Here is a 25066-nt window from a genome sequence, read left to right as displayed (position 1 = left end):
GCCATGCACATCCGTTTTTGTCCGACTCCCTGTACAACCACCGTACCCCACAAAACTGTTTTCTAACTACTGTTTTAAACTACGATGTAAAAAGATTACTGTTTAAAAATTGTATAGCATTTGTTTTAGTCCTTTTATGAAGTGCCTTTTCTACTTACAATAAGTGTTTGGAAAGCACGACTGGTCATTAGTTTTTTCTACCTTAAACTGCTGTTTTGTTTCTTGCTAATACAGTGCTCAGCTGATTCTGACTACATTTTCAATGCTTTTACAAACATTTTCTTTTTTTAATATAAGTCTTAAACTTAAGATGTATTTCTAAAAAATATTAATTTAGCACTTTTAGCTTCTGGGCTAATCTAATTTCAGTCACTTCTGGATTTACTTTAAGTTTTCTTCTTTGCTAACCTTATCCATATTATTTGCTTACCTTGTTCCACTGTCTTTCAACCAATAATACAGCTTATTGTTATTTTTGTTACGCAAATATGTAGTCGGTTTTGTGCTAATTTTAATCATCCCCACTAACTTGAGCTTCTTTTGCTGTATTGCTGTCTAAGTTCTAAAAACAAAGTGAAACAAAAAAACACACACAGCCAACCACAGAGTTGTAAAATATGAAGATACCTAAGTATTGTTTCTGTTACGAAACAACATCAAATCCTAGGTCTTTTATATTATCCTTATAAAAACATACCATGCCCTGTATAGCAAATATGACGTAGCCCACCCTTTGTGTATTCTCACATGTGAATATTGCATCATCACGTTTGTCACCCTTAATAGGTTAAAACATATTTTTGTACAAGAGGCTCGGTTTAGTTAAACTGTAATAAAATGCAGGGGATGCTTTAAACGAAATCGAAAGTGTAGAATTGCAAATACGTAATACTATTTTGTAAGTGTCTAAAAAAAAGCATTTTTATGTTGTTTTAATTAATTTGTAAATGTCGTCAACAGCATTTCTTTGAATAAAAACATAAAGTAAAAGTAGCATTTTGTCAAATGTATTTATTTTCTCTGTTTACTCTGCTTGTATACGGATATCGGAAATGACAGGCTTGTTGCCCTCGACAGTAGAGCCATGGGTTGCCATACCTGCTGGTGCAGAAGTTGAACTATCTTGGCGGCAGGGTATCTTTGGTCACATTAAAATGGTGTTGGTGTGGGAGGGGAGATGGCGACCCATCCCTCTGGAACAACCATCGGTTTTGACCTGTCGTGTATTAAAAAAATGGAATCTACGGTGAATGGAATTGTGACCGACAGCAGCCTGGTCTACAGAGTCCCGGGTCAAATGAATACGAATTGACCTGAGAACTGGGACCTCACGAATTTGTGGCATTCCACATGTGAGGCAGAAAAAGAGTGACGTAAGAGGCAGAGGAGGGGGGGCAGGCAGTGCAGCTGTATTGCTCCGCTGCTCCTTTATCTGCACAAAGAGATCATCAGCTCTGAGTGAACAGAGATCACTCTCTCATGCCCTGCAGCGTTTAAGCGCTGTGCTGAAACCGTGTTAGTCGTTAGGAAGACTCTTCCCTGTCTGCTATAGGACCGAACTGCACAATGAGCAAGTTTAATGTCGGCGCTACTGTGCCCACAAGTTATAATATACCATAGGGAAGTTATCTTTCGTTAATTATTTCTTGTTCTAATTTTGCTTTTGTTTACATAGCCGCAGAGTTTGTTCAGATATCGTATGATCAACTGTATTCATTTATTCAAGGGATGTCCGATATTAAGTTTTTGCCGATTGAATATACCGATATTGTCCAAACACTAAATTTACGATTCCGATATCAACCGATACCGATATGTGCAGCCGTTTGCGATTCTTACAGATAATAATAATGCTAATATCAGGTCTATTGTATCAGTTGGCCGATATTATCGGACATCCCTGATTTATTCCTGTTGTTGACATAGCACGGCACGGCTTTATAAAGATTATAATTAATTAATTTCTTTACTATTATTTACACAACACGTAGGTTCTAATAGGTATTTTTATATAAATAAATTGCAAACTGTATTACAGACAAATCCTGAAAGCAATACTCGGGATGTATTGAAGAGTCTTAATCAACAAATTACCAAATTAACCAGTGCTCTTGTATGTCTGTAATTGTTACGGTTGGTGTTACCATATTAAATCTACGTCATCTTCAGGTATCTCCTACAAGACAAACTGAACTCTTACTATAAACACATACGTTTTTTAATTCCCAATGAAAAAAAAGACTCAATATTTATCATATAACAAGATCTAAAACTTGGCTCTTTTGGTCTGTAGTGTGTATTTGCACCACCTAATGGCAATTTACGGGATCTGCGAGAGCAATTACAAAAATGACCATACTATATTTTTATGATTATATTGGAGGTGTGCGCTAGTTTGCTTATATTTTGACGTACTTACTGATCATTGATTGCTACTAGTTATTGATAACATTTTCTTCTCGTGTTGTTTTTCTCTTAATTTTGTTTTTTCTGCTCTTCTGCTCCTACAGCCGCCACTACAATATTACCTGTATTAGAAATAATGATATGGTGTTGTATTACTATTGTTGTTATTTGACAAACTATTGCTATTATAGTTGTATTGTTATTAATCCTAGTAACATAGTTATTTAGAGGAAGTAAAAGTAAATGTTTTATAAATATACATTTAAACAATAGAATTCAAGATTCGCACAGTTTCCCCCACAATTGTATGTATAATTTGTAGTGGAATTGTGTCACTAGTGGAGAACCGAGAGTAGCACTTGAACTACGAAGTTGATGCATAGCTTCTTAACGCTAACAGTAAAACATACTTGTATAAAATTAGGTGGCAGTTATAGCCTATCATTATTTTCAAAATGGTTACGTTTGTAATGTGTTTATTTATTTATATTCTATATAAAACGGCTTTATTGGGTGTTATGTATTCGGTTCGATTTGGTGTCAATAAACTACGTTCTCCCTGCAGTTCGCTTTCCTGACGTTCGAAGGCGCTGTAGGCAGTGGGATGTACCTGATCTGCAATGACGTCTCTCTCGCTTCCGTTGTCCCTGAAAACATGGCGAGGGTCAGCCGATGTTCCCGTAAGGGAGCTCTCGACTTTGCACAGAAAATATACAACCAATACCAGCTACAATATCTGGATCAAGGATTCAAAAGTGCATTGCAGACCGGGTATGTTGGTTTTGATGAGAATTTGAGGAAGAGTGGAAAGACTGTAAATAAATATGATCGTAAACCTCGAATGTATTCACTCTTCAACAAAAGTCAGCGTTTGAGAAACGCAACGTTTGGAGGACGTTCAATATCCTCCATCTACGGCCGACACATCTGGGCTCAGGGGCTGTTCGTGTTTGTCCGAGAATACGGGGAAAACGGACAGAGAGCTGAGACTTTGTACAAAACTAAAACCGGCTACTATGACGTTCTGGGTGTCTCGTCGAGTGCCACTCAAGCCCAGATCAAAACAGCCTACTACAAGCAGTCCTTCATCTACCACCCAGACAGGAATTCTGGGAGTGAAGAAGCCACAATCCGTTTCTCTGACATTAACGAAGCCTACACGGTACTGGGGAACAAGGTTCTGAGGAGGAAGTATGACCGGGGGCTACTCGGCCTGCACGACCTGACCGCCGGACAGACAGAAAAACCTCCCTCCAGAGAGGAAACTGTCCGGGCTTCCACGATTATTCAGCCCAGGAAAAATCGCACTGCTATAGATAAAATCTTGTCGCCGGATATCTATGACTTAGACCAGTTCATGAAGTCCCACTACAGTGATCAGCTGCGGAAAGAAAAGGACACCAGAGCCCGCAGACAGGAGGAGCTCAAGGAGAAAGAACAGAACAAGAAGGGCGGGAAGTTGGGGAATGGGTCAGAAATTTATTTTGGCGTGATTTTTCTGGCCTGGGTAATACTAATTAGTTGCAAAGAATGATTTCATGAAAAAAATAGCTAATAATTATATTAACAGTTTGACAATGTGGTGGCTAAGTTAACACCTGCAACATGGTCTAGACTAGAGGAGTACCGTGTTGATTTGCTGCTGGGTCCCCACCTGTTGTCTTATAAAATCCATGCATTGATCTCAGAGGAACTGAAGCATCTTCTCATTCTTACAGTTTTATTATTGTAAAACTGTCACCCAGTCGTGATGTATTAAAGGCCTACGGCTCTCATCAGTCCATGTTTACTGTCGTCTCTGTGACGCACCAGACATTTTCAGTAGGACACAAATCTGGACTGCAGGCGGACGGGTCACACACGTACAAGTCAACAATGTCATGCGTTTGTGATTTTGTCACTTGCCACAATAAGACAGACACAGCCCCGTCGAATAACCAGTGGTGTAACCTGAACCCACGTGAATATATGGATCTCTTCAGCACCATGGATCTGTTAAACCAACACCACCGTTCCTGTTTGTTTTAACAGAGACTGAAATCCCAGAGTCTCAAAAATCTAGCAGTTCCTACCTTTAAAGATTTTTTTTTTTTACCTGACAAATCCATTGTAGCTGCCCTCATGACCCGGCTGAGCAGACGATGATGGTTGGATCCACTGTAGAGACTGTGCCTTGGGTGAATGCTCCTTTTACACCATAACTTGACACCCACCTGTTAGCTGCTACTTAGAACATCCCGTGGTAAACCAGGATAAAAAAAAGCCCCCTGCTGAGGGTACACAAAAACTCAAGTATGTCTGGTTTAAATCTCTTTAAAGGTGGAGAATAATTTCCCCCAAAACATTGTCACCTCAAGTTTTTTTTTTTTTGCATGTTTACTCAAGCGCCAAACTACAGATTTTTGTCTATTTGTATGATTAGGAAGTTTGATGATTTCCCCCGAAATGTGTCTTGATGTCATTATCTTTTGGCCAAAATTGTAAAGCTAAATAATCAGGGAAGTAATCAAATACTGTACGCCATTGGGTCAGCTGATGATCTTTAACCCAAGAGGCCAAGACTCAGTTGAAGCTGTGTTACACTGTAGCCCACAAAATAATGGGCTGGATGAGGACGGTGCAGGGCATAAGAACCATTATTTATAGATTGCTTCTTCATTGAGCATCAACATCATGTTGTTCATGTTGGGGCAGTGGTGGCTTAGTGGTTAAGGAAGCGGACTTGGGTCTGGAAGGTTCGAGTCCACCAGCTGCCAAGTTACCACTGAGGTGCTCTGAGCACGGCACCGTCCCCACTTTGGTGATGGGTTAAAAACAGAGGTCACATTTGGTTGTGTGGAGTGGTGTGCTGTGTCCCAATGACATGTAGATCACTTTCCTTTCCAAAGACACCTGTGATGTATATCATATTTATCTAAATATATTTATATCTAAAGAAAATGGCGTATGATATTTATTGTAAAAAGAAGGGTTTATTTTTGAGGTAATAAAGAAATGAATGAATTGTCATCATTCTCTGTTTCCTGTTTTAGTCTCTGCATTCAGTCAAGACAAAATCAAAACATTAGCTGGAAAATAGCATGAAAACACATACTAGTAAAAAAAAAATAGTTTGGTCCAATGGTCAGTTGTATGTTTAGGAACTGAATCATTATTATTATTACAGATGACTCCCACACAGATGCCAGACTCATCCAGCACCAGCTGCTTTCTTAACTCTCCACACACAAATATGGTTAACCTTTTTTACGTTTATTAACAGTGTATGAAAAACCTGGCGGCTGACTTTAAAGCAGACCTAAAGTCCAGTCTGTCGTCACATGACCGGGTTGAGAGCGTCGAGCCGCTGCACAGCGAGTTCCACCGTCTCCCTGAAGGAGTCGTCCTCTGCGGCGCCTTCCTCTGCGTTGCAAACGGACTGAGGAAACAGCAGAAGGACAACGGGAAGATTTTTTTTTTTGAAGAAAGAAGACACTTTTTCAATTTAATTTTCATGTATTAGAAACTACAGATGTCTCAGTTCAGAACTAAAGAACTGTAATGTATATTCAATATATACCCTGAATCTGTTAGTATGAGGCATTTGAATGTTTTTTAAGCCCATGCAGGCCACACAAAATGACCACGCAGGCCTCGAGTTTGACACGTGTTTTAATGTTAATCCTTGTAATAATTGAGTGCAACAATTTATTTATTACTGATGACAAATGCGACTTTTTTGATGTTTACTGTGGTTCTGTATCTCACATGATCGACTTCACACCTTGTAATTCTCCTTTAACTTTAACTCACCCTGGTTTCCAGGCAGATTAGAACTGTCTTCCCATCTACTGTTAGGGAGATGTTTTTACGGTCAACGAAATCCACGCAGTCTTCTCCAAACATGTCCCTGACGAGAAGAGACAAAGTTTTCTCTTGGAACTTTGAAGAGTACTCAAACACAGTACACAGTGTATTAGTTAATACATAACTAGTACTGATGTAACCATAAGGTACTCACTGCAGCATGACTTCTAGTCTGGACTGGAAGACATCAGCGTCCATAACTTCTCCCTGTGCCTCCATGACTGTTGGTGAAGAAACAAAAGTTCCAGTGAAGTCCACAACACAACACCAGGAACAAATCATGGTGCAGAGGTCTGACCTTTCTGAGCCTTGGGGTTGGACTGGACCTCCAGCACTACAGTGGTGACAGCATCAGCGTACATGTCGTTCAGAGGGTTTGCTATCCACTGCAAAAAAATAGTTCCATGGATATGAGTCTCTTTGTAGAACACACAATTGTGCTACAATTGTCCCTGGGCCTGACCTTGAACACACCTAGGCCAGTGATTCCTAAACTGGGAATAATCTTCACGTGTAGTGTGAAAATGTTGTCCAATTTCACTTAATTGGTGTGAAAAAAAAAAAATTTACTGCAAATAATTTGTCTTTATTTGTCTACTGACAGGCAGAACAATTACATAGTTCTCCACTAGGTGGTAGCGGCTGAAAATCGAGTTTATCACACAGTACGTTGACATAACTCAAGAACCCCCAGTACTCAGAGCTGTTGAAGCAAATCTGCACGTATGTTTTTCTTCAACTCCTGAGGTATATCAGTGAGGTGTTCAACTAAACAGGCCCAGGTTTCACACTGAGTAATTAAACTGTGACTAAACTGAAACTAGCATCATTACAGTGTTTCACACTGAGTAATTAAACTGTGACAAAACTGAAACTAGCATCATATTTCACTTCATATACTTTTTGTGACATTTGTTTGTGTTGTGTTGGTGGTGAGATTTTTCAGAATGTCAACTTCTTACCTCCAGCAGCACCATGCCACCTTCATGTGTCAGAGCGATATTTTTAAAGAGCTTTAACGTGTTTTTCTCTGTGGCTTCCACCTCTTCCACATCACCTGTGTAACAATGGAACAGTAACATGGGGTAACCCAAAAATCAAATAGATAATCCTTCTGTGTACAGTAGTGGCTCATGTCAGTTCTCACCAGTCAGGTTCCTCAGGTGGCAGACGAGCAGTGAGTAAGGTCCAGTGAAGGGAATGGCCTGTGTCTGTTTGACTGTGCTCATGGACAGATCTGTGTACACTGTAACACACACACACACACACACAGTTCAGTACTACTCTCAGCAAAGTCAGGATTCAAACTATTTTCCATTTCCATTTTTTTTTCAATCCCAAAATCAATGTCATGATTAGGACAAAATCAAAGCTACTTACAGGACAAGTCAGAGGGACTGAGAATGTGGTAGTTGAAGTTCTTCTTCACCAGTATACCCGACACCCTCTCACCCTGAACACATTTTTTATCAGCCAGGCAGCCCATCACCTGAGAAAAGGAGCAGATTTTGTTTTGAAGAATGACTTCGAGCAGAAAAAATTCAAAAGAAAAAAAGACGGCACGACACCGACCTTGGCCAGTTTCTCTCCTCTGAAGTTGAGCGCCACGGCTTCTGTGTTGCGAGGGTTGTGGACTTCGATGTGAACCTGGTCATTATCTTCGTACTCTCTGATCAGAGCAGCCTTCAGACGGGCCATTTCGTTCTGTTCCCCGTGGACCAGGATCTGGGGAGGAAACACGCAGAGGTGAGAAGCAGTGACAGTTTTATGTGAACAGCTAAATACGACAGAGACATTTTAGTATTTACCACGTGCGGTGGTTTGAGCGCTCTGATGAATTCGCTGGTTTGTTGGTAGTCTGTGTGAGCCGAGAAGGAGATGTAGTCCACGGACATCTTCAGCTGCAGCTTCTGTCCCGACATGGTGGTGATCTCCTCGGGCTCGGACATGATGTGCTGCAAAGAGTGCACAGCAACACAATGAGCATCTGAAGCTCCACACCTGTGAGACAAACGTTCACGGTGGAGCACCTGACCTTGGCCAGGGTTCCCTCCACACAGTATCCAGCGATGATGACACCGTTCCTCTTATCAGTGCACCAGCTCTCGAACAGCTCTCTGGACAGGCCGCTCTGCATCATACCTGGAGACGCCATCACCACGCTGGGACCGATGTCGTCAAAATGATCCATACTCTAAAAAAATCAACAATTACCGTCCCGTCAGCAGCGTTCAGAACCAGCGAGTAGAAGACAACAGCCTGACTGAGGACGTCGCTCTACCTTCAGGTTGCTGATGTGTTTGAAGACAAAAGGGTTGTTGATGTTTATGGCCTTGCGGATCTTGTCGTTCATTGCGTTGACGTAGGTCTGGTACACGGCCATGCACTTCTTGGCCAGGGATGATGCGTAGTAGATGGGAATATCGTGGAGCTCCGGGTGGTTCTGCCAATACTCATCTTGAGGGGAACAAAGAACAGAACGTCACAGACTTTAAGGACGACCACCTTACGATAAGCAATTAGAAAAAAATAAATCTTTAAAAATTAGTCAAATATGAAATATATCTTGGAGTTTTTTGTTTTCGTTACATAAGCTGCACTCACCCAGGATGAGCAGCAGCTCTTGAGCTCGTCCCAGGGCAAACACGGGGATTAAACATCGACCCTCCCTATTGACAATGTCATGGACTGTGTTGCAGAACCGAGCTTCACGTTCTTCCCTCTTTTCATGGATGTGTGTGCCGTAAGTTGACTCCTGAATAAAAACAGAAAACAAAACAACAGCTTTCACCTTGTGTCTGATCATGTAGAGAATAAACAGAGAAAAACAGGTTATTCATTAAAAATGAAACTGTACAATGATCAAGATGTCAGGTTTGACACTGGGGATCTCAGCTGCCATCAGATGTCTGTCCTCCTGTCGAGAGAAGTCTCCTGTGTACAGCAGCTGTATAGGACAAAAAACATCTCATTAACACAGGAGAGAAAACACAGAAACTGTAAGGTGGAGGACGAGTTGTTTTATTATTTCTTTGTACCTTGACTCCAGCGATCTCGATCATGAACATGGCAGCTCCCAGCACATGACCAGCGTGGTAACACCAGAACTTAATTCCGGCAACTTCTCTGACCTCGTGAAAGTTAATAGTCTCAATTTTGTCCATGCTCTCCTCCAGGTCTGTCTCAGTGTAGAGCATGTCATCAGCAGAAATGTTGCTGCAAAAAAATGTACAAGTTACCTGTGCATTCACGTGATCGCAGCTGTCAACTAAGGTGCACCAGCTCAGATATTTTATTAGAATTGCCTCATTATCATGGTAGGGCAAGTGGGGGCTTTCCAGAGTAGACTTATTTTTTTTTTTTTTTTTTTTGTTCTCTGCTGAATGCAAATTGAAAATTTTTTTTTATCAATTACTAGATATTTCAGGTGACCCCTGGGGTTATACGGTCGTAAACTCAAGGTTGAAAACAGTTAGATGAGTTAGATGTCAATTCAGCAGAGGATCATGTTTGTTTACTGACCAGACAAAAACATCTCCTACCTGACTTTGACGTAGTCCGACAGCAACCAGCGGTAGATGGCTTTTGTGGCGTGGGTCATGAACGTCCTGCCTTTGAAGCTGGTCTTTTGGAGGAACCAGGGCAGGGCTCCACAGTGATCCAAATGGAAGCTAAAGACGTGTCACACACAAAAACAGATAGTTTACCTTAGGGACAGTATCCAGAGTTACGACGCAATTAGGAGACATACAGTATTTGTCCACTCGTAAGTCACTGTAAATCTTCTACAGGAAATGAACCAAGGTTGAACAACAACAGAAGAAGAAAAACTCACTGGCTGATGAGCAGCAGGTCAATCTCAGCTGGGTCGATTAAATCTATGTAAGGCAGGGCGTCCATTCCCTCCAAGCCAGGGTGAATACCACAATCCAACTGTAAAGGCACAAATATTAATTGGATCACGCACAAGAAACAAACATTTCAAAGTAAAAAATCTAAATGGGATTCGGTACATGAAACAGACACGTGACATTAAAAAACCTGAGCGCAATATATATCGGGAATCGCAATCATTGCTTACAATTAATGTAATAAATGGGATAAAAACGTTTAACCCTTAAAAACGAAACACGCGCCGTTTTATTAATGACGCCAAGAGTTTGGTCTAAAAGCTGTAAAATAATTTTCTAAATTGTGTTTACGCTGAAAGATGTCATCTTTTGTAGGCCTGTAGTACATATGTATTATTATTGGTTATTTTACCATTATTTTCCTGCCTTTAAACTCCAGGATGATGCACGATCTTCCGACCTCCTGACCAGCGCCCCTGTATGTGTGGAAACATACTTCATATTCATTTTCTGTTATTACAGTTCTTTCAAGATTAAATTAACAGACACTTTCAATCAAGTAACGGTCTATTTAACTGAACTCACAGCGGGCGAACAATAAGCTGGTCGCTCTCTTCAGCAGGCACCATCACTTCTACTTTCCGTTTTGTAGCCATTTTTCTTTTACAATTTAAGCAGGTTAATATATATCTTTACATTTAGTCAAACCATGCTGCTGCAACTGTTGAATGGGAACAAAAATGTAAGACTTCCGGTGGTTCAGCAAAACACAACCGACGGGAATCAAGAGCGAGGACAAAAGTTCCGACCAACATCCGTCTGTTTACAGTGCTGAAGTTAGTTTTATGTTGATGATTTACTGTGTGTAGTATCTTCTTCACGAGAAACTGGTCTACGATTTCCAAATACAAACGAACTTCACTACAGCCGTGTGCCTTGCGGTAACGAAGCCAAGCGAATAAAACATCTACTTTATGAAGGTACGTGGCCGCAAAAAACGCACACAACACGTTGACTTTATTATAACATATTTATGAACACATTAATGAGCCAGGTGGTGTTCGGCTGAGGATTTGAGTTTTGAGATGCGTGTTTTGTTTGGCTGTGTCGCCTTTAATCGGTGCTGGGTGGAGGCTGTGAAACTCAGCGAAGCTGCCGAGTCCACACTGAAGATAAACAGACCGAAAATGGACAGAAGGTTAATGTGAATGGGAGATTAAAAAACGGGTTAGACAACAATGAACTGGTACGAGTCAGTCGGGTTACATTTGAGTCCACACCTGTAGTGCTTGTGTTTGTAAGAGCTTCTGTGAAAGTGAGTAGAAATGAATGCGGTGTTGATGGTTAGACATTTAAGGTGGAGTTGGGACTGTTTTAGTTTCTGTATGAAGTTTACTTTACTTCGTAAATATACTACAGTGTTTTTATTAAAAACACGATGAAAGTAACTAAATTAAGCCATACTTGTTTATTATGATGACTGGAGGAGTACTTGGGTCTTTGGGGATTTTATTGTATTAATTGTTTTGTTTTTTTTAACTTGCTTTCAAAACCTGAACTCTGTAGAGACTAAACAATTAATAGAGCGAGCGATAACAGCAGCAGGTGCAACGAATTCTGTATTCTTGTTCCGTAAAGAACTTTTTATAGAACTTGTTTAGTTATGTATAGAAAAATATCTCAACCTTTCTGACTCATGAAGTTGTACAAATAAGTACAACTTAATGCTAACATTTTATCATCGTACATTTGTTTTTCAGTGTGGATTATTTATTTACGATTTTTAGTTTTTCTCCTTTAAACATTAAAAACAGATTAGAAGAAGCTCATATAATACCAAAAGAGGAACTGCATGAGAAAAAGAATGGCAGAAAGGCAGAAAAAATGCATGGGTGGTGCAGTCAGTTAGCCAGGGGTGAAGTGTGCAGTCAGTGGGACGGATGGGTTGAGGGTAAAGATTGTGTTCTAGTTTTTTGGTTCAGGATGGAAAGAAAAGTGACATTAAATAAGATCAGAATCTTAGAAGCCTTTGGACTAACCTTTTCTATTTGCTATAGTTCTACACATATAATATCAGACGACATTCACAACAGGTCAAGTCGGACTGAAAAATCATTAAGATAAAGGTCTTCGCTGTCATTTAGCCACCTTTAAATATTAACCTGTCTGTGTTCTTCACTGAATTATTCACCGTCTCTGCTGAGACTCGAGAAGCCAGTCACTCTGTCTTATGTTTAACACTGTGCCTCACCATGATGCAGACTAACCTGGAGGTTTGGAGGAACCCGAGGGTGTCGTCATGTTGAAGGATGTTCCGGAAAGTGAAAAAGCGGCACAGCAGCAGCAGCTCTCAGAGCAGTGAGATCAGCACCAAAAGCAAGGTATAGTTATGAACACACACACACATGGAGATGATCACTTTTCACACCGTGAACATCAGTGAATACTGTTGGCTTCCTGTTAGTCTGTGGACTCCAGTCTGGGAGGTCTGTCCAGATCCAGCACAGTCGCCAGCCTTGACACCGACTCCACCAAGAGCTCAGGTCAGTCATCAGACTTCTTCTTCTACATATTTGCCCCCGTTCCTTCCCCACTTACTGCTCATTTGACACAATGCCCTCAGGTAACAGTGCATCTGACACCTGCGCTGAATTCCGGGTCAAGTATGTTGGAGTCATCGAGAAGTTGCAGTTTGACATGAGCAGGACTCTGCAGGAACCTCTGGACCTCATCAACTACATCGATGCAGCTCAGGTGAGGATCTGGAGAAGATAAGCAGGGACAACGGTCGATGTTGCTATGAAAAACAAATCCGAATTCTACTGCTGTGTTTTTAAATTCATTGTTTTAGCAAGATGGAAGGCTACCCTTCGTCCCCGGAGACGAGGACATGATTCTGGGTGTGTCCAAGTATGGAGTCAAACTGGCCTCTGCGGATCAGTGTGTGAGTAACAGACCAATACAATGATATATATGCACCCAAAGACTGACTTTAAAATTACATGATTAGACACTGTAGCACAAATGTAGTTTACCTCTATATTGTTGTTATAGTGGTGGTAATTGACTTTTTGTGCTTATTTAAATGCATTTTTTGTAAGTTTTTCATTTTCAAACTTTTGTTATAACTATTATTAATGCTTAGTTGGGAGAATCTTTTAACTTCTGAGGATTTCTTACTTTAAATAATAATAATAGTCATTATTATTATTATTATTATTATGTGAATAAAATTCACATAAATTTAAGGTGCGAGGCTTTGCAAACGACACAGTCTGCCACAGGAGGCGCCATTAGGGATAGTTGTTCTGCTGGGAATTAAACTTAGGACTCTCTACCTGTGAGGCAGGCTTGCTAACCGCTACACTAAATTAGCTGCTTTGCACGGCAAAACATGGGAGATGTCCGTGTGCTACAGAAACCTAACTAGTCATCATGTAGTTTTTAGTTTATATTCAAAGCTGTGAATCTCATATCATATCATACACCCGTCCCCATCCCCAGGACGTGCTGCATCGACACCCTCTGTACCTGGTCGTCCGTATGCTGTGTTACGACGACGGCCTCGGTTCAGGGAAGAACCTGCTGGCTCTGAAAACCACTGACACAAAACAGGAGGAATGCAGCATTTGGGTTTATCAGTGCGGCAGCTCGGTGAGTTGGACTGAAGTGAACTGTAACATTAACATTGCCGGGTCTGCATGTGTGCGTGTTCTTATAGATTTCTATGGGATGTGTTTGTGAACAGGAGCAGGCTCAGTCTATCTGTAAAGTGCTGTCGGCGTCGTTTGACTGCGCTCTGACGTCAGGCAAGTCCTGAGGACCGAGGTGGAGAAGAGCGGGAGATTTGTCCCGAAGAAACGTGAAACAACTGCAAACTTAGCAACAGTGAGTTCAGACGAAACTCTACAGCTGCCAAAAATGTGATTTATTTTTTTAAATTACTTTTCTTGTCATTCTTTTTACCCTCATACCTGACTGAAAACCTAATTCAAAAAGTGTTTCGCATTTTTGCCAGTTTGCGCTGAGTGATAAGAAACAAAAAATCATCGTGAATTCCTTTAAATACGTTTTTTTTTTTTTTTTTATCTTTTAAACGGCACAAAAAAACAACAGTTGTTCGAGTAAATAATATGGTACAACGGTGGAAAAAAAACGCGGAATCGCTTAAATTATTCGTTAGTATTATTATACAGTATTTGGTTCGAGGAACAGTTTATTTTTTTTAGCTTTCCCTCTTCTGTTCTTTTCTACATCAGATATTTTCCGGTGTAAAATATTGCAACTCACCGCCGCCAAGCGAAGAGAAACTGCTGGGTGTCATAGCAGGGTTAGCTTTGCTCAGGATACGGACTCTCAAAACGGTACATATCAACGCGGTGCTAATAGGCTAAGCGCCAACTCCTCGCTAAAATACAGCTAACACCCTAAGCCAACAACGTAACACGTTAAGTGCTACGTGTCTTCATATTTTTGGATTTCATCAGTAACTTATGTAGTAACTAAATGTTTTACCCAGTTCTTTATTGGATTCGAATTACATGAAACAATGCACAGGTTGCAGGGCTTTATGAAGTATTCTTAGCACCACCTACCGGCCAGGGAAGAATAACATGCTCAATGCTGAGATGGACAAAAACATATATATATTTTAAAACTGCATTATTTTTTGTATGTTGTGGTAATGTCAGATATTCAGTTGTACGAATACACAGTACAGTTTAATGCACATTAAAACCAAGAAGACGGTACATGAAATACTTTAACTGCCTCTTCAGACATATCCGACTTATTTTTATTAATTTCAATAACGTTTTACCACTCATTTACTCTTTTTCTCTGTAAAAGTACCAAACGCTCAATGTATTTGTTGCAGTACATATCTTTTCAGGTACACGGTTTTTGACAGCAGAATAAACCTAATCAGTTGTTTTAATGCTTGAAGTGATCTACATTTGTCATTTTAAACTGGACTTGGTTCTGTACATACAGGTCAACCTGCCTTTTCAATGTTCCAGTAAAGACAGTTCGACAGTGTGTTCTCTGGTACAATAAAGTATACGTTTACCACTAAAGTACTCTGCTGTCTGGACTCTGTTTTTCGTCTCCGACTCTGTGTCAAATCTGCATTTGAACGTAGTTTGCGTTTAGTACGGCAGGTCAGTCCGTAGATTGACCAGCAGAGGGAGATGTTGAGACAAAAACCAAAACAACCTGCAGGTCAACATTGAGCACACGTCATTTTTGAAAAAATATAATTTCATACACATTAAGAGTTACTGCGCTATTTACTTAACACTGAGCACCAACAATTGGCCTAAGATTAACACAGGCTCACAAAATAATGTTGAAATATGTGGGACAAATTAGCAGTTTTTATGAACATACAAACATACCTGATATTGTAAAAAAAAAAAAAAAAAAATCTTACGCCAGAGAAACTCTGCGCAAATGATGTAATTCTTAACGATAATAACAACTTAAGAAAGAAACAGCAGCGCTGTTTTTATTCCATATTTTATTATTCCAGTTTCACGTTCCCATTGTCTGGTACAATAGAGTTAAGAGTTGATGCAGTGATCCACAGACAGTTGATGGGAGTGAAGCCAGCCTGGTGTCCCAGTTGTGTGAGTGCGAGTGTTTTCACTGCACAGACAAAGCTGAGGTTCAGGTTTATATCTGGACCTGCTCGTCACCACAGACAGTCACTGCACAGCTTCACTCCGCTCTTCTGTTTTTACCATTTAAATAAAACAAACACAAAAAAAAGTATTTACACAAATATGTTTTCAGATCTTCCTGTTTCCAGTGAATTAATATTAAACACGAAGTAGAAGAGACTCTGCTGTGATTCACAAGCTTTTCTTCTGGTCGTTCACACATCCATGAAAGGCTCACGTTAATGACATCATTAATATGAACAGAAAGAAAGTCGCTCTGCAACCCAGGTCAAGATAATTACATGGTGTGTGTTTCGTATTCATTTTATAATGCTATACTTGAACACATCTGTCTACACAACAGGATCCCAGAAATGTACAAAAAAAGTGGAGATTAAGCTGGAACAAAGTGGGAAAAACAAACACTGCTACTAACATGGAGTCACACACACACACACCTACAATCACACACACACTTTCTATTGGTCCAATAAGGCAGATAACGAGCTGAGTCAAACTCTACTTAAAGCTAATAACTGACTGCTGCTACGCTAGGTGTCAGTGTCTGGTAATTGGTCTAAAATGAAGGACAAACTGCTGAAGGCATTAATAACATATTACACGTGTGTGTGTATGTGTGTGTGGTGTTAAGTGAGGCTCCGAGGCTCTACAGACAGGCGGAGGACAAGCAGCAGTGTCTCTTCTCCCGGTGACGGAGACGAGGACTCTTTTCATATAAGGTGCAGCTTATGGTCCAGCACATTCTGGGGATAAATTAGCACCATTGTTAAAACCTCCTCACACGGGAGGGCTACCATCTGAGGAGTTGCACCTAGGGGTACGTCATGGGAGCGCAACAGTGGAATGTTAGCATGTCGTCTGATCGGGTTAAGAAAGATGCTCTGAAGTATTAGTGTAGGAAAGGAGGGGACAGTGAACACACAACCTTCATGTCGTCACATGTTTGAACCAGGATCATAACAAGGAAAGTGCATTTATTCCAAGAGGCCGTCGACTACAATCGTGTCTGTGTAAAGAACATAAACAGCAGTGGAACCACAGACAGTTCCCCGGGGTCTGACAGAGTTGTAGCTTAAATAAGGACCAGGTTCTGTGACGTCAACAGCTGAACACAGGGATGATGCTGACAAACACAGAGGAGAGGAGTTTGACCTCTGCTTCCTGCGGTGACCTTTCAGTCAGAGATGAAGTGGACGAACGTAACGGGGAACGCTCCTCGTCTCACTGGATCCCCTTCAATGTGGCCGACCTGTAAAAAAAAGTCAGAGAACAGCTTTAAACTCCACAGATGTGTAAACAGCTTTTACTTTTTTATTTTATAATAACAATAGTGAAAACATGGGAAAAGGAGAGACACTCACCCACCACTCCTGGTCTTCCTCACCGTCCACCACGATCACCTCACCCTCAGTGAAGGTCAACTCGTCAGGGTTGTCGGCCACACAGTTGTAGATGGCTTTGACTCGCTTGGGTCTCTGTTTCTGAAAGAAGGGCACAGACAGCATGAAAACATCTGCCCCGGGGAGGGGTGAGGGGGTGGGGGGGCAAGGCATTTTTTAAAAATGCTTTTAATTATTATCAATTTATTATTTAAATTATTATCAATAAATAACATTTGACAACAGTCAAAAAAATTGAATTTCTTTTTACAATGGTTTTTTTTCTTGAAATATAAAAAAATCATCTAAAAATATGCAGTGTTATAATATTTAATTAATTAATTAATTAAATGTTCCATAAAAATATGCAGTGTTATAATATTTAATGAATTAATTAATTAATGAATTATTCCACATTTTTATCATTTAACGATGCTGTTTATTAATGTTCATCCTACAGGCTCAACCAACGATCAAGAACCCGAATCAATGAGCAGAACAGAAACTGCGGTCTGACTGAATATATTTTTAATTTAATCCAGTGCAGTCTGTCATCCAGGGCACTGTAATTAATTACTGCATCAATCATATGGAGCAAAAAAAAATAACTTCAATGCCAGTGTTTACTGCCTGATATGTTTGTCTTCTAAAAAAAAAGAAACCATGATGTCTACAATAAAAACAAAACTAGAGCCACAGAAACTTCAGACGTGTTCTGAACAAAACCCCGTCAGTGAAGCTCTCTGTCTGAGAGTACAGGAAGGAAACTAACGTCCTGATCAAACTCTGGAAACACCGAGACAATAAGAAGACTGAGACGGGCGACAGGGGGAAACTGCACCGCACTAATCAAAGAATGAAGTTGTTAAATCAGCAGCCGGTGATTCAGGGAATGAAATGGTTCTTCACACATCCCAGTGCGTGTGTGTGCGTGTGTGTGTGTGTGTGTGTGAGATAATGAGAGGAAACAGTTCAGGACTCACTGGGAAGGCTTTCCTCGGCATCGGAGCTGGAGGCAGAGACTGACCTATGGAGTTCTTGGGGCATCCTGGCACTTCCTTAGCTGGAACAGGAAGAGGAAATGACATCACAACAGTGGCAAGGCAATGTTGTGACAAAGTCAAAAATAAAACCCTAAACATCAACACTGGTTAGGAAACATGGACAATGAACCAATGATGGGGCGACCATGACGACCACGCCTTTTGTAAAATCAACCAATAAGGATCGTGCACAGAAAACCATGTGACACTCATCAGCCCGGTTCTCACCTGGTCTCTCGATGGAGTGCGTTCGATTCAGTGGACTCCTGTTGAAGTTTTTGTCGTTGCTGCAGGATGAAGAACACAGGTTTACTAACACAGGACACAGTGCAGTATTACAGCAGTACTGCAGTAATACTGCAGTACTGCTGTAAAAAAAAACCAAAACTCTCCACTCTCTCTTTTTCTCACCCTGCGGGGGACTTTGGCTGCATGGCCCTGGAGCCCAGTGGTCCCTGGCCCGACTTGGACTGCATGTTCATGGAGTCCAGCTTTATGACCGGAGGAGGACCCAGGCCTGGACACATCAGGACACACACTTTACTTCACAGTGGTTCGGTTCTTGTTGGTACAGTATATTAACAACCGTTAATTGTCATTTTAGGGAAAGCCAGCGTTGAGTTCACTGACCTATAATTATCATCAAACACATTCATTTGTAAAATAAAAACTAAATGGAAACAGAGCAGAAAGTGAAGTGGGATTAAAGGGCGATGACAAACTTTATTGATGAACGAGTGGACTAATAAAAAAATGGCCCATCATCACTGATTCCCTCATGTAAACAAGACGAAAAAATGACAGTGAGAACCGAATGGAACGGAAGACAGAAGAAGGCAAGAAAAAACACAAAAAACTGTTTTATTGATTAAATTACAACTAAGATACATGTTAGTCCAAAAAACTCACTGGACCACAAAATTAAAAAAAAAAATGCAATAATTGTGCGTCCTCTACGGGGGCCCCCGCCCCCCAATTTGGGAACCACAGCTGTTATAAATGTAATGTTTTAGAAGATATACTTTAGTTTGGACAATAGTCTTCATACCTGCAGTAGAGGTGAGTCTCAGAGGAGGGACAGGTGGGTGCATGTTGGGCGGGTCCGAGGATGACCTCTGCCGCCCCATCATGTCCGCAGGACCAGGCTTCCAGCCGCTGGACACGCAGGACTGACTAACCCCGCCCAGTCCAGATAACTGGACTGAAAGACAGAAGGAGATGAAAAGAGAGAAGACATTAGGAAGACAGAGGACGAGGGGACTGGAGTGCACTCTGCCAGTGACCACTTAAAAGCCCTGGCCGTTTGAGTGTAATTGAGAAGGACATTTAATGGGGAGAGGGAATGTGGAGAATGTGAAGAAGGAGGTCTGTGGAGAGGAGCACAGCTGCTGGTTTCTCCTCCGCTCCACTGGCAGCGCTCCAGACAAACACTAATGTTATTAAAGACCGCTGTAGTGGACGTGTCACAAGTCCTTACAACTTCAATCTGATTTTGTTTGAACCAGCAGATTTAACAAGGCTGTTTGAAATCCTTCTCTCAACTATGACCAAGGTCGGGTTAGCGTCGCGAACATTATAATGCGTTTTCAGCAACTTTTCCGGGACGGCAGCTTGTCCATCTGTCGACCCATGTGACTTTTCTCTGCTTGCTTTGTTAGAAGACAGAGGTCAAACTGTCCAAATGTCTCCACAGATGGAATAATTACGTAGGTTGGATCCCGAGTATAATTTCGCAATTTTTTTTAGGACAAAAATGTTGACACTTTTATAAGTGAAGTCTCGTTACACAGTAACTGTACTGGAGCTGAGTGATAAAAACCACATCTGGATATTTTTAAAAAAATAACAAAAATGTGAGGCTCAAAGCTGTTGACCTTTGTGAGTGTCTTTCTTCAATTCCTGTAAATAAAAGGTTGTGTTCAACTAAACAGCTCAAGGTTTCACACCACGTGAGTAAACTGTCACTGAAACCTAGAACATTTTATATAATTACACGCACTTTTTATGGCATTTTTGGTTGGCAGTGCACCATGGGATTTTATCAATTATGTTATGTAATGCCCCCTACTGCATTAAGTCAAGAGTGCACTTAAACAGTTTTAATTTAACAGATTTAAACAGGGGAAGCCTTAAACAGTCTCTCTCATCTGCCCCCGATTGGGGCAGATTGTTTTTGTACATGTATCAATATAGAGGATATATCAATATCATTTTATATCACAATCAAAAATATATACAAATTTAATTCAATATATCGTCAAATCTGATAACGTATCCTAAATTATTAAAAAAACGTCTGGCTGTGACTTTTATCCTTGTGTGACTGTGATGTTGTCTTTTTCTTTACCCAGGTTCCTCGGGGGCAGCGGCGGACCAGAGGTGACGCTCTGGTTACTGTTAGCGTTGAGGATGGTCCCGTAGGTCTCGTTGTTGACCAGGTTGGGCATGAAGGCTCGCTGTTTGTCCTTGATCAGGTCCCTGATGCCGTCACGAGGACCGTGGGTGGAGTTACTGCCCGGGGTGTAACAGCTGACCGGGCGTTCTTCTCTGCGCAGAGGACTGGGCTGCAGGGGCATGATGGGAAAATGATTTGTATCATACTAACATACAAAGTACAAGTACAATTTGATGTCAGACAAACTTTTCTTGTTAATTAATCTGACAGAGTAATTTATTACACAATTACTTCATAAAGTTCAGAAAATTATGCACAACTGTTTCTAAAACCTCAAGACAATGACGTTCATGAAGAATCCAGAAGATAAACATACTGAGGGAGGACTCGACTACACAACTAGTCACACAGGAGTCAACGATGGTGAACCAGTAAACCTCACTATTAATGTAAAAACAATGGGAATATATTTAGGGATGGGTGATCCGAAACTCAGGATCGGTATCGGTACGATATTGGTTAAGTTTTCAGGATCAAATATCGAAAAAAGCAACTAGCCTGTCCAATCGGATAACGAAGATATTGGTAGATGCTCAATGTTGCAGTATTGGACAGGAAGTAGTATCGAGTTATTCTTAATAATATAATATAATTAACACTTAAATAAAGGACAAGTCTGTGATTTTTACAGGCACACGTATTTCCAGGTTTATTAAATTGTTAATATGTTTGTCAAACATACGGCCCGTGTTTGTCTCCAACTGATCTCCTTCATGTTTTCTTTTGTGGTTTTGTTTGTATAAATCATATGTTTTTCTATATCTAAGCATTTTCGCTTCACTGGGAAAACTCCCACTCCCACCTTCTCATCCAGATCTTCATCACTCTCGTCTAAGTCTTCATGCTGGAGACACCATTCGTACTCCACGTGGACGTGAGCGTTAAACTTCCCGGCCAGTGCTTGGTTCAACTGTATGTACAGAAAAACAAACAGTTGTTGGTGTGTGTGTGTGTGTGTGTGTATTCTTACTGGCTGATGAAGAAAATAAAAGTGAACACAAAAACAATCATCTCACCAGCTCCTCACACTGCAGGTGTTTGAGCCTCCGAGCGATGTCCAGCGGCGTCTCTCCGGCCTCGTTAGCTTGAAGAGAGAACAAAAAGAAGGCTATAGCGCTGTTGTATCCAGATGTGACATGAGCACAAAAAAAACACTGTGCTGAGACATGAGAAATCTCTGATTAGACAGTTTCCCACACGGAGCATCCCCTCTGGTTTCAATTTCTTCCTCTGGCTCCGTGTCTACATTAACTGATTGTGTTGTTGTTGTCAGAGCGCAGCAGATAAACCAGTGCTGGGAGAAAAACACTGTCACGGTCATTTGGCGAGGCTCACATCTGTGGGAACTAAAGGGCAACATGGGACAAAGAAAAAAAAAAAATAGTGTAATTCCTCACCGATCTCTATGGTAGCTTTCCCCCGCAGCAGCAGCTTCAGACACTCGCTGTTGTCGGTCAGACAGCAGTAATGCAGAGCCGTGCTGCCTTTCACTGTTTGTTTGTCCAGATTTAGGCTGTGAGGAGACACGAACACACGGAGGTCACTTTGAATCCAGAGAATGACGCAACACTTCTGTCTGTGGAGCTGCAGCGAGACATAATGTCTTTGTCCTGAAGTGAGAATGAACTGATGCAGCTGAGTATTTAGTAAAATGTGCACCACTGGTAAATTAAAGGATTTTTTTGTCTTAGAGTGCACCACTGGTAAATTAAAGGATTTTATTTTTGTCTTAGGAAACAGACTTCTTTATCTAATTTGAAAACTGAATAGAAAGTTGCGTGGGAATAAAACCACGTTGACTAGATGAACTGATGCAGAGATGAAAAAAATCTGGCATGGCCCACGTCCAACCACTGCGGTCTCTCTGTCTCCAATTTTTATGTCTCTCTTTGTTTCTGTCTCGCTATATCTTTGTTTGTCTCTGTCTCCCTCCCTCCCTCAGTTGTACTGACTCAACTGGAAAAAGTCACAACTAAGTCTGAGACTGAGACTAACTCCCTTCTACCTCAGTCTTTTTGAAACATTATTATTATCCAAGTTCTAAGAAAACATTTCGAAACGTTCCAACAGCAACACATTTCCGGCCAAGTTAAGTGACATTCCTCCCTGGTGTGGGACCGGACTGTACCAGTGATGTAAGCCTTACATAATTATTAAAACTAATAACAGAGAAAATTATGATATAATATCATTACTATGATATTATTAAAAAACGACTCCAATAAAAAAAATAAAATTTTGATTTGGTTTTGTTTCTTTTTTTCAGTAAAAATAATTCACTCTGCAGAGAACCTGTTCCTGTTTTACCTGTTCTGAGTGAGAAAGTCAACGATGTGCAGCGACGTTCTATCCACCAGTCTCACTGCCAAGTGAAGAGCCGTCTCCCCTTGTTCCTGAAATGAAGACATAAATAAGACCACGTCTGTTGAGAGTCATCGGCTGCTGTGAGATTTACAGTCCTGAGGTCGAGCGGTGAACTGACGTGTCCGTTGGCCAGAGGTATGGGCTCCATGAGGTCCAGTCCTTCGGCGTAGACCTGAATGAGGGAGAAAATATCTCGGGCCTTCACTGCTTCGCACAGCGTGTGGAGGCGTGACGTAACGTCGAGGCACTTCTTCTTGGCGAAACGTTTCTCTGTGTATTTGGCTACGATGAAGTCTTTCCTCGCCTGCCTAGAGACGGAGTTAAGGAGAAGAGAGTTCAGTTACAGCTGACGGAGACTGGAGGACCATGTAGCTACAGCTAGCTTCAGTTACACCATGTATTTCTCTGACATATATTTATCATTCATTCATTCATTCATTCATTCATTCATTCATTCATTGAGCTTCAGACCCTTGAAAAACTCCAAAGTGTCGTTGCTGGAGCTGAAGTAAATCCCAGCTTTAACATGTTGTGGTTTTTCCATTATGCAACATTTTGATTGGTTGAAGCATGTCAGGAAACCAGCAGGGGGGGGGGTTTGGTAACATAGGCAGAGTGGGTTCTGATTTGTAGTGACTGTATTTTGTAACATGGACATAAGGGGGACGACATAATTGCTCCCATAAATTACCCAGTGTTTTTCTATGTAAGTCGAGTCACGGGTCACAGAGCACATATTGAACAGACATTTACTAATGATTTATGAAGAAATGTGTCAATACATCAACCACACTAACATACAGTACTGTATGTTGCACATATGTTTACACTAAATTACATTTTAAAGACAAAGTCAATCTAACACATTACATTCACACACATATGTACATCTATATATACATACATAAACATATATACATATTTATGTACATATATATGTATCTACAAACACATATATAAATATATAGACACATGTACATATATACATAAACATATATACATATTTATGGACATATATATGTATATACAAACACATACATATATAAAAATATATAGACACATGTACAAATATACATATTTATGGACATATATATGTGTATACAAACCACACATACATATATATATAAATATATACACATATGTACACATATATACATACATAAACATATTTATGTACATGTATATGTCTATACAAACACATACATATATAAATATATACACACATATATACATATAGATATACATGTATATATACATATACATATATATATACAGGTTTTTTATACGTATACATATATATATACATATACAGGTTTTCACATAATGTCAAATCATGTACAACATTGAAGATGGTGGTGAGGGTGTGGAGCAGACAGTTAGAGGGTGACTTACATGTCACTGGCTGGGTTGGGTTTCACCACATTTTCAGCACTTAAACAACCCTCCATGATTTCATTAAAGCCTGCATTCCCAACATTCTTGGCTAGCTGTGGAGCACAAAGAGACACACATATATATTAAAACCAAGTCTTCTTTTTTGTTCACTTGTAGTTCACTTCTGTTAAGTGAACTACACCCATGTGATTGTGGTCAACACGCCTGGCGTCTTAGACAACCGTCCCTGGAAACATTTAATCCAGGATGTCCCGCAAACGCCAAACGTCTCCACCAAACGGTGATTAGAACAAGCCAGAGTAAATCCCAGCTATTCTGGGTGAACAGAACGCTGAAGGTCTCCGAGAAGACGCTAATTAAGGAGGACACTGTCCAATTAGGGTTTAATAGAGGGATATTACGGACGCCAGAGGCAATTTACCAAGAGCTCCGAGGTGCTGAGGACATCCAGAGTCAGAGACTGGATCCTGGAGTAGTGGACTCCCAGCTCCCTGTGGATCCCAGAACATTCGATACAGGTGAGGATGCCCAGGTTGGTGGACAGCCACGTGGGATCTGAGACACAAGACAAGAGCAGCTGTTGTTTTGGTTTGTTTTTTCAAAGAGACACAGTAGGGGGCGGGGCATGTGGGGGCACTAAAAATTC

At 40.8% G+C, this 25066-nt stretch overlaps 4 protein-coding genes across 6 annotated transcripts; 2 read left to right on the top strand and 2 right to left on the bottom strand.

Moving 5' to 3' along the window:
• The first annotated feature begins 3006 nt into the window (after window positions 1-3006).
• On the top strand, window positions 3007-4187 carry LOC103377658 (dnaJ homolog subfamily C member 30-like). The gene has a single exon (XM_008308541.3). It carries the CDS (start codon window positions 3011-3013, stop codon window positions 3938-3940), a length of 930 nt encoding a protein of 309 aa, XP_008306763.2. The 5' UTR covers window positions 3007-3010; the 3' UTR covers window positions 3941-4187.
• Window positions 4188-5358: 1171 nt separating this feature from the next.
• Window positions 5359-10898, bottom strand: cpsf3 (cleavage and polyadenylation specific factor 3). The gene is made up of 18 exons (XM_008308528.3): window positions 10689-10898; window positions 10516-10579; window positions 10088-10185; window positions 9795-9923; window positions 9291-9468; window positions 9110-9199; window positions 8857-9007; window positions 8534-8709; window positions 8288-8446; window positions 8061-8207; window positions 7825-7977; window positions 7633-7741; window positions 7400-7498; window positions 7215-7309; window positions 6551-6638; window positions 6407-6473; window positions 6199-6295; window positions 5359-5824 (listed from the first exon to the last, which is right to left on the bottom strand). Exons 1-18 carry the CDS (start codon window positions 10757-10759, stop codon window positions 5723-5725), a joined length of 2073 nt encoding a protein of 690 aa, XP_008306750.1. The 5' UTR covers window positions 10760-10898; the 3' UTR covers window positions 5359-5722.
• Window positions 10899-10952: 54 nt separating this feature from the next.
• itgb1bp1 (integrin beta 1 binding protein 1) lies at window positions 10953-15181 on the top strand. 3 transcript variants are annotated; one of them, XM_008308499.3, is made up of 7 exons: window positions 10953-11083; window positions 12365-12484; window positions 12568-12646; window positions 12727-12857; window positions 12955-13047; window positions 13608-13757; window positions 13852-15181. In XM_008308499.3, the coding sequence occupies exons 2-7, from the start codon at window positions 12413-12415 to the stop codon at window positions 13921-13923; spliced, it is 597 nt and encodes a 198-aa protein (XP_008306721.1). In that variant the 5' UTR covers window positions 10953-11083; window positions 12365-12412; the 3' UTR covers window positions 13924-15181. The 3 variants fall into 3 exon arrangements, with proteins under 3 accessions (XP_008306721.1, XP_008306738.1, XP_008306729.1); XM_008308516.3 differs by lacking the exon at window positions 10953-11083 and adding an exon at window positions 11116-11349; XM_008308507.3 differs by lacking the exon at window positions 10953-11083 and adding an exon at window positions 11116-11418.
• Window positions 15182-15604: 423 nt separating this feature from the next.
• LOC103377727 (arf-GAP with SH3 domain, ANK repeat and PH domain-containing protein 2-like) lies at window positions 15605-25012 on the bottom strand (the record flags this gene model as incomplete). Its single annotated transcript, XM_025059774.1, has 14 exons — window positions 15605-17033; window positions 17146-17265; window positions 18147-18226; window positions 18435-18493; window positions 18618-18723; window positions 19255-19407; window positions 20554-20770; window positions 21464-21571; window positions 21678-21745; window positions 22059-22174; window positions 22969-23054; window positions 23144-23333; window positions 24418-24512; window positions 24842-25012. Coding segments are annotated over 14 exons (1644 nt in total), but the record flags the coding sequence as incomplete, so codon positions are not given.
• Window positions 25013-25066: the final 54 nt, after the last annotated feature.

Source organism: Cynoglossus semilaevis, chromosome 1, assembly GCF_000523025.1.
Source record: "Cynoglossus semilaevis isolate Cse_v1.0 chromosome 1, Cse_v1.0, whole genome shotgun sequence".
Taxonomy (NCBI): domain Eukaryota; kingdom Metazoa; phylum Chordata; class Actinopteri; order Pleuronectiformes; family Cynoglossidae; genus Cynoglossus; species Cynoglossus semilaevis.
The sequence above is the reverse complement of the archived record's forward strand: the minus strand, read 5'-3'. Positions and strand labels throughout refer to the sequence as shown.